The sequence below is a fragment of the Sebastes umbrosus genome, chromosome 15 (genome assembly GCF_015220745.1).
Source record: "Sebastes umbrosus isolate fSebUmb1 chromosome 15, fSebUmb1.pri, whole genome shotgun sequence".
Classification (NCBI taxonomy): domain Eukaryota; kingdom Metazoa; phylum Chordata; class Actinopteri; order Perciformes; family Sebastidae; genus Sebastes; species Sebastes umbrosus.
This window is the reverse complement of record NC_051283.1, coordinates 15,166,887-15,182,608: the sequence shown is the minus strand read 5'-3', so window position 1 is coordinate 15,182,608 and position 15,722 is coordinate 15,166,887. Positions and strand designations below refer to the sequence as shown.

General features: G+C 41.6%; 2 protein-coding genes across 8 annotated transcripts in view; both read left to right on the top strand.

Annotated features, from left to right (window-relative positions):
- The window catches only part of ppp1r9a (protein phosphatase 1, regulatory subunit 9A), a 68,832-nt gene extending 60,375 nt beyond the window's left edge, over positions 1-8,457 (top strand). For 3 of the 7 annotated variants that reach the window (XM_037795926.1, XM_037795925.1, XM_037795927.1), the window contains exons 13-20: positions 666-798; positions 1,027-1,096; positions 1,677-1,734; positions 1,930-1,974; positions 3,282-3,401; positions 4,512-4,535; positions 4,803-4,985; positions 5,832-8,457. In XM_037795926.1, the coding sequence (XP_037651854.1) occupies positions 666-798; positions 1,027-1,096; positions 1,677-1,734; positions 1,930-1,974; positions 3,282-3,401; positions 4,512-4,535; positions 4,803-4,985; positions 5,832-6,014 (816 nt within the window). In that variant the 3' untranslated portion in view covers positions 6,015-8,457. The remainder of the gene's footprint in view (positions 1-665; positions 799-1,026; positions 1,097-1,676; positions 1,735-1,929; positions 1,975-3,281; positions 3,402-4,511; positions 4,536-4,802; positions 4,986-5,831) is intronic. The other 4 variants (XM_037795928.1, XM_037795929.1, XM_037795930.1 and 1 more) reach the window with 4 other exon arrangements.
- Positions 8,458-8,830: 373 nt separating this feature from the next.
- asb4 (ankyrin repeat and SOCS box containing 4) lies at positions 8,831-12,584 on the top strand. The gene is made up of 6 exons (XM_037793953.1): positions 8,831-9,511; positions 10,330-10,629; positions 10,730-10,972; positions 11,068-11,315; positions 11,409-11,522; positions 12,201-12,584. Exons 1-6 carry the CDS (start codon positions 9,199-9,201, stop codon positions 12,387-12,389), a joined length of 1,407 nt encoding a protein of 468 aa, XP_037649881.1. The 5' UTR covers positions 8,831-9,198; the 3' UTR covers positions 12,390-12,584.
- Positions 12,585-15,722: the final 3,138 nt, after the last annotated feature.

Sequence of the window (15,722 nt, the reverse complement as noted above, 5' to 3'; positions counted from 1 at the left end):
TTTAATCACATTATGCACACTTTTAATATGTCTTTAATTTCACTATAGGGTGTTTAATCAGTGTGTTTGTGTGTGTGTGTGGCTTTAACCCCTGTCCATTCCGCTTTATTCCTTTAATGAATTAATTACTACGTGTTTCTCTGCGGCACTAATTGAGTCTGCGACGCTGTCACAACTTATTGTCTCTCCCCGTGTGATAATAACAGCCACAGTCCTTTTCTGGATGAAAGGCTCTCGTCTGGCTTAATGCTGTCACTTAACTCAGCTAGAGTCAGGAATAAGTTCAGATTGGAAGAACAATTTGGAGAGAGCTGCATCAGAATTGGCAGGAGCGCAGAAACCAGGCAGTGTGTGAGGCTTCCAGGGGGAAAAGAGGGCAGGGAATTAGAAATGGTGAAAGTATGTCAAGTGACTTCTTTCCGATTAGTCTGCAGCGTTGGCTGTTCAGTTCACTTTTGCTTTGATTGCACTTTATTCTTCCCTTTTTTTCTGTGACCACTTCAGAGCCTTTGCCTTCCTCTCGTTCAAATTTTCATTAATTTTCTTTCCATCGTAATTCCTCATCTTCTGACCTCATCTCTACCCCTCTCATACCCTTCCTCACATTTACCCCTCCTTTCTCCTCCATTTGCTTCATCTGACTTTCTCTTTTTTTCCGTCTTCAGGAGGGGCACGGCAGTCCAGCCCACAGTCGATCTGGTTCAGTTCGTAGTGCGGCCTCTTGTGATGGAGGAGCTGCCATCCTCAGGGCCACTGGCAGTGCAGAAAGCTCCCCCAGACGAGGACCTACCACCGCAGGTCAGTACTCCTGCACCTTCACTACAGTACATCCCATAAGACCTATGGATGCAAAATGAATTTCAGTGCAAACTGACAATAAAATTGTATCGTATCGTATCGTATCGTATCGTATCGTATCGTATCATATCGTAATGAAGGATCTGATGGTCACCAGTACATCTGTAACTATATCTACTCGTCACTGGACGTAGGAGTAATCTCAGTGTGGGGCGTTTGTGATCACAGGTTCTCAGTCTCCTGCGATGTCGAGCCCCTCTCACTGTGTGGAGGAACACAGACAAGCTTCTCATCCTGGGTAAGATGACAAATAGTGGCTATGTATTTTTATGTATTTTTTTCTTGTACACATACCAACTAATACAATGGTTCTCAAACTTTTTTCAAAAATGTACCCCCTTGACCAGCACAAAGAAGACAGTTTACGCCATTTAACGATTGCACTGAAAATAGGAATATGGAATAAAAAATGTTGTTTATCGAACTTCCATTTACAATTTTTTTATTGGACTTAATATAGTATAATTATTTTAGGAATAATTTATAATAGAATAATTTGATATTTTTTAAATTAATAATTTTTAAATCTCATGTACCCCCTGCAGTACTCCAAACTATCCCTAGGGATACTCATACCCCCATTTGAGAAACACTGAACTAATGCATGATGACGAAATAAAACTAGACAAGAGTTCCAGTCTTATCTTCCTGCTGGTGCATTAACTAATGAATGATGCATTGTGGGACACTGTCCAGCAGAACATCTGGATGTTTTTTTTGTATCTATCTTACTAAATGAGTCCAGGTCCAGAAAATGTTTATGAAGTGCAGTACAGTAATCGTCACCACTGACCTCTATTTCTCTCTCTGTGTCTCAGCTCCACCGAGCCGTCAGCAGAGGACAGTCCAGAGAAACTCACGGCCAAGGTACATGAGGTTTGGCAAATAATGATTCACTTTACAGATACTGTACAGTGAGGACATTAAAGGACATTTTGTTTTGCCCTCTGTAATGTAAGTCCAGTCAGAGCAGGCTTTTTGTCAGATCTATATACTTAAATACTGTAAATTTGTCGATTACTTCTGGTATGCCATTTAGCTTTGATGTGTTGTGTTATTTCTGTTGAACAGACCTCTCTTACATGGCCCCACTTCTTCTCCTATTCATATTACTTGGTATTGTATTCTTTTGTGTTTTGTTCAATCATACCTCAATCCACTGAAATGGAAATGAGTTGGTACTTTAAGAGGTAAACTTTAAGGGTTTAGTACTACTTGCAAAAATGCTTAATTGCATTATTAATTACAAGAAAATCAATGAGTATTTCTACATAATCTTAAATATCTCTTATAATCTTAACTATGTCTTCAGCAACACTGTAAAAAATGTCCATTTTAACAATCTTATGATCTGTTTTTAAATATTAAATTCCAGTTTTGTGGTTTTCCCAAGTATTCCCCGTGCAAATCAGTTTGTTTCATAACGCATCTTCAATCAGCTAAATGTCATACTGACACATTAAGATTAAAGTTGTTAACATGGGCATTCGTTTGCAGTGTAGCAACCTGCATGAAAACTCTCTTTCTAATCCTGTGTAATATCAGATGTGGTTACCATAGGATTAAAAAGAAGATTATTTTTGATCCTGCACCAATCCAATCCTTTTCTCTCTCCAAGGACACGCTCTCAGCTTGAGACGAGTGCACATCAGAAGATAAATCAATGCAGAATGTATTCGCATTAATAGTTATGTGGAGCTTTTAAGTGAGGATTCAGCCCAGCGAGCTGAAAGTCTGAACCTGTGAGATTAGTTTCGCTTTTACTTCAGACAGAACTCCTTTGAGCCACAGTATATAGCTAAATGTAAGATGAGGCTCTACACTTTCAACTCAAAATCTTATATAAATGTAATGTTACACTTTGTCTTTAACTCAGAAGACCAATGGCCTAACACTTGCTCTGTGAAAAACACTATTGCTCTATTTATTAGTTTTAGTTTCCCTCCTCCTGGTAGTCCGTATTTCTTAGCAGCAGCTTGTCTCTGCATGTTTAAGCACAGATTTTGGATCTTAATTCCATAAACGTCCACACTCTGGCACACTACCAAGGACACAGAGAGAGAGAGATTTTAAAAATTGGATAGCATCCAACTACATAATCACGTCCACAGTTTGTGCTATAATGGAACATCTTAAAAATGAGGGATGTGCACAACCCTGACATCTTGCAGTCTATCAAACAGCTTAAGTATATTAGTGGAATATGCTTTTTATTGACTGTCAAATATTAGGAAGAAGCACATCAATCATTCTGGTACGTGCTCGGAGGAAAATATCTTCATTCTTCTGATTCATTCACTCCTCGTCAAGTCTCTGTTTAAGAAATAGAAATAGAGAAGCACTCCGTCTAATCAACTAATCTCAGCCTCAGAGCTCGTTGGCTCTCACCACCACGCTTATAAAGTGTGTTGTTGATTTCTCAGGGACCCACTCTGAACGATGATCTGAGCGCCAGCAGCAGCAGCTCAGTGGAAATCAGCGGCCTGCTGAGTGAAGCCAAGATGTCGGGACGCTCACACACACTGGTGCTCTCCTCAGATGAGGTACACATATTAACTTAAACTACTGTCTTTTTTGTTAATGGAAGTTGGGTAAGGTGATGATAGTTTGTAAGGTTGAAATGCGTTATTAAAACGTTTAAACAAATAATTTACATGAGATTGATTTCACAACATCAAAGGTGCATCCCCCTAAATACAAGCTCACAAAATGAACATTTAAAGGAACAGTGTGCAGCATTTTGTGGGATCTATTAGCTATTGGAATATGATATTCATAACTACGTTTTTATTAGTGTATAATCACCTGAAAATAAGAATCATTGTGTTTTTGTTAGCTTAGAATGAGTCCTTCATATCTACGGGTCCTCTTCACGTAGTCCGCCATGTTGCTCTCTACAGAAGCCCAGAACGGACAAACCAAACGCTGACTCTAGAGAGAGCTTTTCACGTTTTTACGTTACCTGAAGGGCACCGTAGTTCTCCGCCACACTTGTGAAACTGTGGTAATGTGAGCCGCAGAGTGCAAAACCGTGGTACCGCCAGCCGCCGTCTGACTTCCGTTGCTACTAAAATAGTATTATTATGGTATGGATGGCCTCTGAGCGAGGCGAACGCCGTTGTGCACTCTGCGGCTCACATTACTGCAGTCTAGGAAAGGAAGGAGTGAGCGGAGGGTTACTCAGTTGGTTGCAATCTGCAACCACACCACTAGATGCCGCAAAATCCTACACACTGTACCTTTAAGAAAAGTTTTCAAATACCTTATCAGTTCAAATGTGGCCAAAATGCTCTAAACCCATTTACCTGACATCCAAAACTTTGATCAAAATCCACTTTTTTGATTCATAACTTGAAGAAAAAAAAAAAAAAAACATATTTGTAAAACTGTAGGCATCTGTCAGTTCATCTGTTTTAAAATACACATTTAAGTGTAAACAACAACTGAAACAAAAGACAGAAAAAACATTATCCTTACAGGGAGAAGCTTCTCTCATATTCCTCTGGTAGAAAACAACAGGCTAAAAATCAAGGCACCAGTTTAGGCTCATTATATTCAAATGTTGGTCCAGGCTGCTGTAGTGTAAGCCATATTGTTTATTCCCTGTTAACAACTCAGTTACCTTCTGTTGTTTTCAATGCTGCCACGTTCAGAGTCTGGATATGATAGATGACGAGGTGAGACTTGTGTTTAACTGTGAGCATGTCTTTATGTGTCTGTTGAGCATACGCCATTTGTCTGTGTGTCATTCCCACAGAGTAATATGTGTTGCTACAGAATTTAGTTGTCACTTGCTGGGAAATGTCTTGAATGTGTCGTTGATTTCATCTGAGCTCATTAAGTGTTCCCTAAACATTATCATTCTGCATCCTGTAGATAGAAGTTAAGAGTTTTACATCTTCTCTGCTCCCCTGTCTGTCTCTCTCCCTGTCGTACATGTTCAGATCCTAGATGAGGGACAGCTCCCGAAGCAGCACCAGTGGCAGAACCGCAGCATCACAGAGTGGACCTCCCAGCAAGTGGCCCGCTGGCTAATGGGCCTCAACTTAGAACACCACATCCCAGAATTCACTGCCAAAAACATAGATGGAGAGCAGCTGCTGCAGCTGGAGAGTGTTGAGCTCAAGGTAAGTTAAAGGTTGTTCACACATACTGTATGTTTTGCTCACATACATACTGTACTGTCTATAAAGTGTTTTCCCTAAGATGGAGCAAAATCTTTTCGCACAATTTGTTTTGTGTGCTCCCAAAGCGCGCCCTGCCGGGAGGTTTCTATGTCTGCCAGCACCAGAGGGGCTCTTGAGGCCTAAATAGGCTACATAGCTACAGTACATTTGTGCACAGTAATTAGCAGGGAAATGTCTGTTTGGCCTACATATTAGGTATCTCAACATTTAGGAAAATACACTTTCATTGAGCACAGTAAATGAACTTGCCTCACTACACTGTTGTATTATCAAACAGTGTTAATTCACTTAAATTACATTTTCAATCATTAAATAACTTACATTTATGACGTTTCTTCAAGGGAATCCTATCCAAATAATATATAACGTTAATATCTCTGAGGGAATCCGTCAAAATTGTCTTAGAGATTGACAGCTGACAGCTTGACAGATTGACAGCTGTTGCAATCAGAGGAATCGCCACCTGCTGGCTAATAGAAAGAATGCAAGTTTAAGGCACTTCAGCATTGGCTTCCCTTCTCAGACCTCAGAGTGGCCCACTGGTCCAAGCCCGACCTGAGCAATGGCAGTTGTAAAAGCCTGAATTTCCAATGTAAAAAAATGAATAAATACATAAAAGTGCGGTAACAGACATTTGTGACATGATCTCCGACATGCGCCTTTTCCTACCGAATGTTCAGCACAGTCATATCACAGAGGAAATTGGTACAAACCCGATCTTAGGACAGATAATCAAAGTTCTAGACCAAAGGAAGAAAGATGCTTATACGCGTTTATTTGTTTCAGGCCCTCGGAGTTACTTCTTCCCAGGAGCGTGCCCTGATCAAGAAAAAGATCAAAGACCTTAAAGTGCTGATGGAGAAGGCCAAGAGGAACCGCGAGAAAGTGGAGAAACAACGCGAGAAGCTACGGAAGAGAGAGCTGGAGCAGCAGCAGAAAGACGAGCGCAGAGAGAGCGCGGCAGAGTGAAGTGAATTATTAGATCACCTCCCGCTTTACTGTAGCACCACACCAAGTAGCATCTGGAGGAACAGAACGTCAGGAGGCCCCACAGATGAACCTTGAGGGACGCCTGCTCAGTAGTTCAATAGTTCTCAGTGGTGGAGCTACATACCCAACAACTGTCGGAGACTGTTGAGTGACTTTTTTCACCAAGCAATTTAAACCAAAATGAGCAGCTGGATGATAGGATCCTGCCCCGTTCATTTGCCTCATTTTACACCCATTTTACTCTATTTATTTTACTGTTTATTGCTGTAAATTAGGTTTATTTATTCATATCCAGTCTGTGAAAAGTTCATCTCATCCTCATCCCCATATCATCCTCAGAGCCGTCTGCGTCGCCCATCACAGCACCCGTAGACATGACGATCACGTACATGTACAGTGATAAATACAGATACAAAAATGTGCCATTTTGATAGACTTATGTATATCCTGTTCAGATACATAGATATCAGTGAAATTGCTTTGATGAAGCACATACAGGTCAGGCCTGTGTGGTGGAACACATGAGGCAGTACTCATCTCCCACCACCGGGTGTCCCCATGCTGCTTACTGTCACTACTGAAGGATGCAAACACTGGAACTTTCCAATAGGAACTGGAACGGGAATCAAGTTTCAACTGGGAGAAACAAACTCTCTCAATACTTGCAAGAACACTGGAAGTGCAAACACTGTAAATGTAACCTCTGCACTGGCTTGTCCAATGCTCCTTACAGTACACATGTACCACACTAAAGTATGAATGACGACAAGGACATACTGTACTCATTGAACTGGTTCTAATGGAGACTTCAGGTACAATGTAATCAAGAAATTTGTAACTTAACGAAACCTGTACCACAAAAACAAACAAAAAAAAAGTTAAAATGAGACTTCCTGCTTATATGCATAATGTTGCTTTGACACCGCTTGTAACCTGCTTTTGACCTCTTTTTATATTCTCTCTCAATAACAAAGTAATACCCCGCCGCTGCCTTTAGAAATTCTAGAGTAGTAGAATTTTTACCCGCTTCTGTGTGAGTGTCGAAAAACACATACAGTAGGCTAAACATTTTTTTTTCATAAAAACTACACGTCAAAAGCTCACGTTGCAAAAATGACTTTGGAATATTCAGAATAATATCTAGGAATGCTGCCATATAGACGAGTCGTCTCTGTGATGAAAGACAGACGCAGTGAGTCCAGAAATTGTCTTAAAGATGATCATGCCTGATAACCACTGATGTGAAATTGCACCTGATTGATGCAATATAGTTTTAATTTTCCTATGAAACTGGTTCAGTTTTGATTTACTTGTTAGATAAAAAATATACCTTTTGAAATTATTTTGTATTTTATGCAATTCTTGTTTTAGGATTATGACGCTCACTGAGATCCCTGTGTTACTTCTTTAGCATTCCCGAGAATCATTCCGTAGGTTTACAGTAAATATTATAGAGACGCCAGTGTCACCGTGATCCAAACGAAAGGCAGCTTTGGTTATGATTCCCATTAGTCTCAAGGGCCCTGCCTGCTGTATTGATAACAGGATAACAACAAGAAGAATAGTTATAGATACCTCCTGCAACTCCACAGTAATACAGGTATCACTGTTAATGTTATTATTTATTTATTTCTGTATTTAATGAAGCAACTGTTTATGATAACTTATACAAGAGTATTAACACCTAACAATGATTTATCCAGAATTGTATAATTACTTCCTATTGCCAAAACGTACCTGTTCATTAAAAGTGATTTAGTTTCAAATGGTTGTTGAAAGATTTGCAAAGCGAGAAACGCAGTAATAATCCCCCCCATCGTGCTTGTGGTTTTCCCCTCTAATACAACCATAGTGCTGCTCCAGTGCAACTCCAATAAACTGCTCATGATGTATTCTTACGGAAGATTTTGTAACACTTGAACCTTTCTGTGAATACCCCCCCACCTTTAACCTCTGTCAAGTCAGTCCGCCGACTGCACTCTTTTGACTCTTTTTGTATGTATAGTAAAACACTGAGAGCAATACGCTGTACGAATCCTAAAGAAGCCTTGTTTTTCTATCGTGTCAGTGTGTGTGCAGTTTGTCTGAGGGGGCTGAGGAGGCTTAAAGGTCACGCCTGACGGATCTTTTCTATGTGCTTGCCTGGCATGATGAAACCAACGTATGGATGTGACCCCGGTGCTCCTCCTGGCAGGCGTTTTGAGTCGTGTCCAGATGGGTTTGTCTTTCATGTGCGTAGAGAGCAAAAAGATAAATCACCACCAACTGCTAACCATGCTTTCACTCTTTTAAAAAGCTGTGCTTATCCTCCTCCTCCTCCTCTTCCTCCTTTTTTTGTCATTACCTTGCTCTCTTTTTCGCATTCTGAAAAGTTTGAAAGGGCAGCTACCTGTCACACTGAATAAAATGTGCAGTCACTGTCCATAGTCTGCTTTTGTTTCTTCTTTTTCTTCCTTTTTTTTCTCCACCATTTCTCTGACTTCCTCTACATAGCTATCTAGAGATAGAAATCTGTGTGCAAAATTCATGTTACAACTGCTAATGATTGTTCCTTTTTCATTCATAAACCTGATCATCATATTAAATCTTCAGTAGGCAGACATTTTTTGGCATCATTGGGCAAAAAATCCATAATAACCTTCCAGCATATTGTAATTCAAGTGTTCTGAGAGAGTCTTTTGCACCTCCTCATGATGCCCGTGATGGGAGACTTTGACCAATCACAGGTCATTTCAGAGATGGGCACTACTGTCAGGATGTAGTGACCGTTTTATAAAAATAACTTTTTTTTTAATCACATTTGCTCCATTTCTACCCACTGCAGCTTTAAGATGGAATAGAAGAGAACAAGCAGATTTCCCTCCGAAACATTTGCCATCCCCATGCCATGTTTACATGGCCTGTTATTTTTACAATGTGACCTTCCCACTGCCCGATGCCTTTCTCTCAGCAGGCAATCCCAGCAGATTGGCTGACCTGGAGTCAGCTGTAGCTCTCCAGTTCCTCCCTCTCCCCTTTCTATTTATATCCAGCCTAATTTCACCGCAGGGCTATTTTCCTCTCTCTGACAGCTCCCTCCTGTCACTTGTTGCTCCTCTTCATTTCCGTCTTCCTTCCTCATATCTGATGGCTCTGCTTCTGGAGGCCTTCCTCCAGTGTGGGTATGATTGACACCCTTATTATCAGCATTTGTGCATTTATTTCCAATCTCCTCCTTGCTGTGTGGAGAACATTAGTGTCCGATCCAACTGGTGTGGCAGTGCCATACGAGGAGCGAGGCTCTTCTTTTAGGAAGCTCATGGAGGAGTTGAGCCCCAAACAACTGGCTGTCAAACAGCTGAAGCGACGGTTCCTGGAGGCCCTGCAGGCCAACGATGCCCAGGAGGTCGTGCAGATTCTGCACACCGGGAAACTAGATATTGACATTGTGCTGGAGGTGGATGACCCCAGCATGGTGCTGGCCTCATACAAACAAGGTACGGAGAGACAGTATGGTGAGAGTGATCCACATTTCACCAGCAGCAGTAAAATCAATGGTGATATACTGTATGTTTGTCATACTATATCAAACGTTTAGCCCCAGAAAGATGAGTTATCATGTGAGTATCCAGAATAAACAATATTGTGAGACATCATATGTTTTCATAAAGCATTACTTAAGAAAAATAGATTGTAAACACCTCCTCAATTTCATAACATTGAAGATTAATTCTGTAGCTTTTCCACTAGGTGGTGTTAAATCCCCATGGATAGATAGCTGGATATGACAGGAAACACTGTCTACACTAGGTGAACTACAATAACATGCATACTCAGGCTACTGGGGATTAAACCTACTGCAATATAAGAACAAATCCATTATGAGATGTAAAGTCTGAAGAGTCTGAAATGCTACAAGCACCTTTTACCTTTAATTTGAAAGCCCCTGATAACTTTATAGAGTATTTCTCTATAACCTTAAACGTTCATGATTAATTATGTAAAAAAAAAAACTTAATTAAAGGTGTTATTGATAACATTTTTATGTAAATAAATATTTAAAAAAATAATAATAATAATAAATCCTTAGAGCCTTTAGAAAGCTGCCAAATAAAAGAATGGCTTTTCCTGAAAATATTATGAAAAAATGTTGGCAGGTCCAAAATGAATGTTTTGTTTCATATGAAATAACCATACAGTACCAGTTCTAAATTTGACAGAAAGTATTATGTTCTTCTTGTACATGTAGGACCCCGTCACTCACTGGGGTCCTGATTGAGAAAGTAGGTTTACACGTTTGTCTTATTTGCTACAGGTTACTGGCTCCCAGGCTACAAACTGGAGAAGTCCTGGGCGATGGGTATTCATGTATGCGTGATGTACAACGCCCTGGAGACAGCACTGGTGCTCCTTCAGGAAGGTGCAGCCATCAACCGGATGCCCAACGGGAAGACGCCGCTGCACGTGGCCTGCGAGATCTCCAACGCCGACTGTGTCGCCTTGCTTTTGGCTCACAGGGCCAAAGTGAACAGCCTGTCGCTGAGCGGACATACACCGCTGCACTACTGCATCACCAGGGAGTCGGTGGACTGTGCCAAGCAGCTCATCCTCAAAGGTCAGGAGGGGAAGGATGCATGGGTAGATGGATATATGAGTAGATGAAAGTGCAAATACATCCAAAACTACAAAATAACCGTCGCTTTTTCTCCATGGAGGTGCAAAAGTCAACACGCCTGGCTACAACAATGAGGAGGACACACCTTTACACACAGCAGCCAGATTCGGCGTCCCAGAGCTGGTGGCGCTCTACTTGACCAACGGAGCGTCTGTGGATGCGGTCAACTCTCTCCAGGAGACTCCCCTGATGACTGCGTGCTTCTGGTCTTTCGACTCTAAAGAGCAACTCTACAGCCAAGATCACCATCTTGTCTGTCGTCTCTTGCTGGACCACCAGGCAGGTGAGGTTTTTTTTTTTTTGGACTTATATTGTCATTGTGTGTCATCCATGGAAGCTTCATGTTTTGTTTTCTACAACATCCCCCCTCTCTTCAAGACCCCAACCTCCGAGAAGTGGACAATAAAACGGCTCTTCACAAGGCGGCCTGGAACTGCGATCACGTCCTGATGCAGATGCTGCTGGAGGCCGGAGCAGACACGCGATCCATGGACATCAACGGCTGTGCCCCTATTCAGTATGTCCTCAAAGTGACTGGTGTCAGGCCCATGGCCATACCTGAGCTCTGCTATCAGCTGCTGCTCAACCACAACGCAGCACGGATCTACCCACCCCAGTTCCACAAGGTACACAGATGTGGACTGATGTTATTAGATGAACAAAAAGTTCTTGCACGTTTCTTGTGCTGTATAAGGAAATGCTGTGTTGTTTTTATGCAGGTGTTGCAGACCTGCTACGACTACCCCGATGCAGTAGAAATCATGGTCAACTCTTACGAACGCTTAAAGCCCACAAACAAGTGGAGAGATGCCATTCCTGATGACTGCTACAAGGTAAAGGATCTACTGTACATGGATAGTATGAAGTGTGTTTTCAGTGTAAACCCAGCGGTGGATGAAATACCTGAAAGCCACGTTTGAGTAAAAGTACTTATATCTAACTAGAAAATGACTTTACTAGAAGTTAAAATCACCTGTTAGAATATTACTTGAGTGAAAGTCCTAAAGTGTATGATAATTACTGTACTTAAAGCTGCAGTGGGTAGAATTGGAGCAAATAGGATTTAAAAAAAGTTATTTTTTTATAAAACGGTCACTATATCCTGACAGTAGTGCATGAGACAGGTAATCTGAAAGAAATCATGTGCCTCTGTGTCCTCCGGTGTCCTCCGGTGCTCCTAATGGCATCTGCAAGATTTCACAGACCGGAGAAAAACAACCAATCAGAGCGCTGATCAAATATTAATCAATATTCTGTTACTGTAATTCATATTTCTCGCCTCAAATGTTTTCAGAAATGTCTTGTAGTGTACTGTTTAGCTGTAAAATTAGAACGTTTGGGGACCTGGCAGCCATGTTGAGATCAGTTGAGGAAATACCAAGCACCGCCCACCAGCCGGAGCAAACTTTCTCATTTTACAGCTTAACACTTAATTAGAAATTAGAAAGATAGGGGCTTATTAATGATTTACAACCTGGGATAGATGTGATAACACTGCTTTTCTTCCTCAGCGACACAAAGACTTCTACGACTCTTTGTTCGCCGTTTGCGCCAACACTCCTCGCAGCCTGCTCCACCTGACCAGATGTGCAGTCAGAGCCAGTCTGGGTGGGTTCTGCCACAGAGGTGTAGCACAGCTGCCTCTGCCACCTCCCATGAAGAAATATCTACTCCTGGAACCAGAGGGGATACTGTACTGATGAAGCCTGTCACCTGACGGTTTTTATATAAACAGTCACTTCCTGTCTGCAGGCTATGGGAAGTGAAAATGCTGCTAGTTGGAGCTGGTACTAACAGGTGTGTCTTTTGTATTTTTTGCATATCATTCCCAGAGGCTTTTGTCTGGAACATAAGAAATCCCTCTTTGGGACAGAATAAACGTAATCTATGGTGGAGTGGAACTCAAATGACGTGACTTAAAAAAATAAAACTGATTTATGAAGGCGGTTTGAGGCTGGACATGAGAGATGATGCCATCCAACTAATTACAAATTGAATCGATTGACAGATGTTTGAGTGACAGGTGAGAAAATAGCAATTTACTGGGTATAATTATAATAATAATTAATTTGATGGTGATTGACAAGGTCACATGGAACCACCGTCCCATCCCCACAACCTCTCTTTCTGTAGTCTTTGTATGATCTATATCTTTCCCCTTCTGCAGAGGCCTACTTTTAAAGTGACATGAGTGTCAGTAAATACAATTTGTCTATCACAGTGCTGCCTCATACTTCAGAGGATCCTGGCAACCTGCCGTAATGCTCACTCTCAAGCACATGTTCTCGTGATACCCCTCTATTTGCAGAACAAACACTTGACAAAGCCCTCCACGATAAGTGCTTGTTTTTCCAGTGGATTGCACATGAAGCCTTGTACATGGACCAAATTTTTGCTAGCCAGGAATAAATAAAAAAATCCTCTCAACTCCCTCAAAACAGAGGCCACTCTGCAAAGGCAGGGATTGTAACTTAAAGGAGCAGTGTGTAACATTTCAGGGGTTCTATTAGCAGAAATGGAATATAATATTCATAACTATGTTTTCATTAGTGTATAATTACCTGAAACTAAGAATCGTTGTGTTTTCGTTAGCTTAGAATGAGCCCTTCGTATCTACATAGGGTGCAGGTCGTCTTCATGGAGTCCGCAATGTTGCTCCGCCATGTTTCTACAGAAGCCCAGAACGGACAATCCAAACACTGGCTTTAGAGAGAGCCTTTCATGTTTTATCGTTACCTGAAGGCCCGACGTGCTTGGGAAACTGCGATAACGTGAGCCGCATAGTGCAAAACTGTGGTACCGCAAGCCACCATCTGACTTCCGTTGCTCCTAAAGTAGTGTTATTATGGTAAGAATGGCCTTTAATACCTGAACGGTATTACTACTGTTTTGCAGTCTTTGAAAGAGAGGAGTGAGCGGATGTGTACTCGAAAACAACACCACTAGATGCTGCCAAATCTTACACACTGCACCTTTAATATCCTTGTCGTGTTTTGTAAGAATGTCCACCTTAACTCAACACCAGATATTATCTTTGAACTGCTTTCCAAACCCAACTTCTAGATTCTCACCTAAAGGAAAACCACTTTGAAAGGTCTCAGGTAGACCTTTAATTGTGACCTGGACCAATCATCCGTAGTCACAACAGCACGCTGTAATGGTAGTGAGCATCTCTGTCTATTTTATCCAGGTTTTAAGTCTAATTCGACATGGGGAGATAATGCCAGTGTACAATAGAGGGAAGCACTCAGGAGACTGAGGCTGCCGCCTGGAGAGAGAAGCGCTGCTGAGCTATTGTGTAGTGTTTTTGTTGAAGAGGAGACAATGAACTGGCAGCCGCTGGGAACATTAAGATGTAGGCTGAATTCGGATGGGAGAAAGGAAATGGAGCTTTTTCTTCATCTTTAATCATTATTGGACACAGATAGCAAACTTGCATTTTAATGTGTCACTAAGAAATTAAGACAAAAGATAGGTTTCATTTCTGGAAACATTTCAAAGAATGATTAAAGGGGCTCTATGTAAGAATCAGAAATTGCTTGTTAACAGTGACACCTGTGGCCGGTAAGTCAACGACAGTCAGCGTCCTGTTGCTCGCGCTTGTGCTCGCACTACGTAGACGCGTGCATGCATCGGTTAAAAACAGTCAGGCGATACACACGAGACTGAACGCGATTGTCAGCTAAAACCACAATATCAACATATATTTCACATGCTTGCTTACAAAACGAAGGTCCCTCCATGAATCGAAGGAGGTTGATCCTAGTTTCCCCCCCAACGTCGGTCACATTCCTGTTTTCCAAGACGAGCTTCACTAGATATAACTTTGTTTTTTGTGCTTCTGTGGAGTTTGTGTTGGAGTCTGAGTTGTGGTGGGAGCTGGCTGTTTGTTGGCGTTAGCGGACTCCATTTCTAACTGAACATTAGCTATGGTTGCACACTGTTAGCCCTGTTAGCGGAGTTTAAGAGAGTAAAGGCACATGACGTCACATCCGTTGGATTTTCCCGGAAAAAAACGTCCCGCATTCTTCACATTAAAAGCAGTCTAGAGACTGATAGAGAAAAAACCCAGAAAGTTGCGGAAGGTCTCATTTTTTAGGTAAGGTTAAAACCTGTTCGTACATTGGCAATAAAAATTATTTAAAAAAATACATACAGGCCCTTTAAGGAAATATCTTTGAGTGTGTTTAATTTTTCCATATTCTTTAAACAGTCCCAGTATATGGAGGTCAGTCTCATTTTTTCATACAAAGGAATTAAATGCCACTTTGATCAGTGACCTCACCGTTAACCGTTACAGCAGTTGCTTGTACCCGTGGTGTGTTGTTGGTGTAATCATTACGATCCTTATAGCAAGTCCATAGGTCAAATACATAAACAGGTGTGGCTGAGCTCTGTTGGTTTGCACGTGTACCAGACATCTTCTATGGAGGGAACATTGTCTGGATGACTAACGGGTCAGACCCGACTCCCTGAACTCTTAAAATAGACCAGTAAAAGTCAGGCAGAGAGAGAGATTTGTATTCTTAAATTATAATAACGGGAAGGGGGTTTCACATTTAACTGAACTTGACTTTGCTGACATTGCAGTGATCTTATGTTTTATTCTTTTATCTTTGAGAACGGGCTTGCATAATGCCGTGTTTGTATTGCGGCCGTGCCAATAATGCCTGAATGAACCGGAATACAGACCCGATAGAGACCAAAAGAGACAAGCCACAAAACCAGAATACAGAGCGCCACATGTAGGCACACTAATGAAGAGGCAAAGCAGGACATCCTGTTCTCAGACCCCTATTGGCAGCAGGCCACGAAAAGCCACTGGACTGTGTCTGCGATGGCGACACACAAACAGAGCAAAGTTTCCTAAAACAAGCTGTGGGGGAGAGAGGAGGGAGTCAGGGGGACAATGAGGGAAACAACTGTTGCAGAGAGCAGTGGCAGACATAAGGCTTTCTTTAAACAGCTTCATTTCCAAATAAAGATCTCTCTGGTCCGAATACAAGCACACGTTCAAAAGAATACCATGAGCT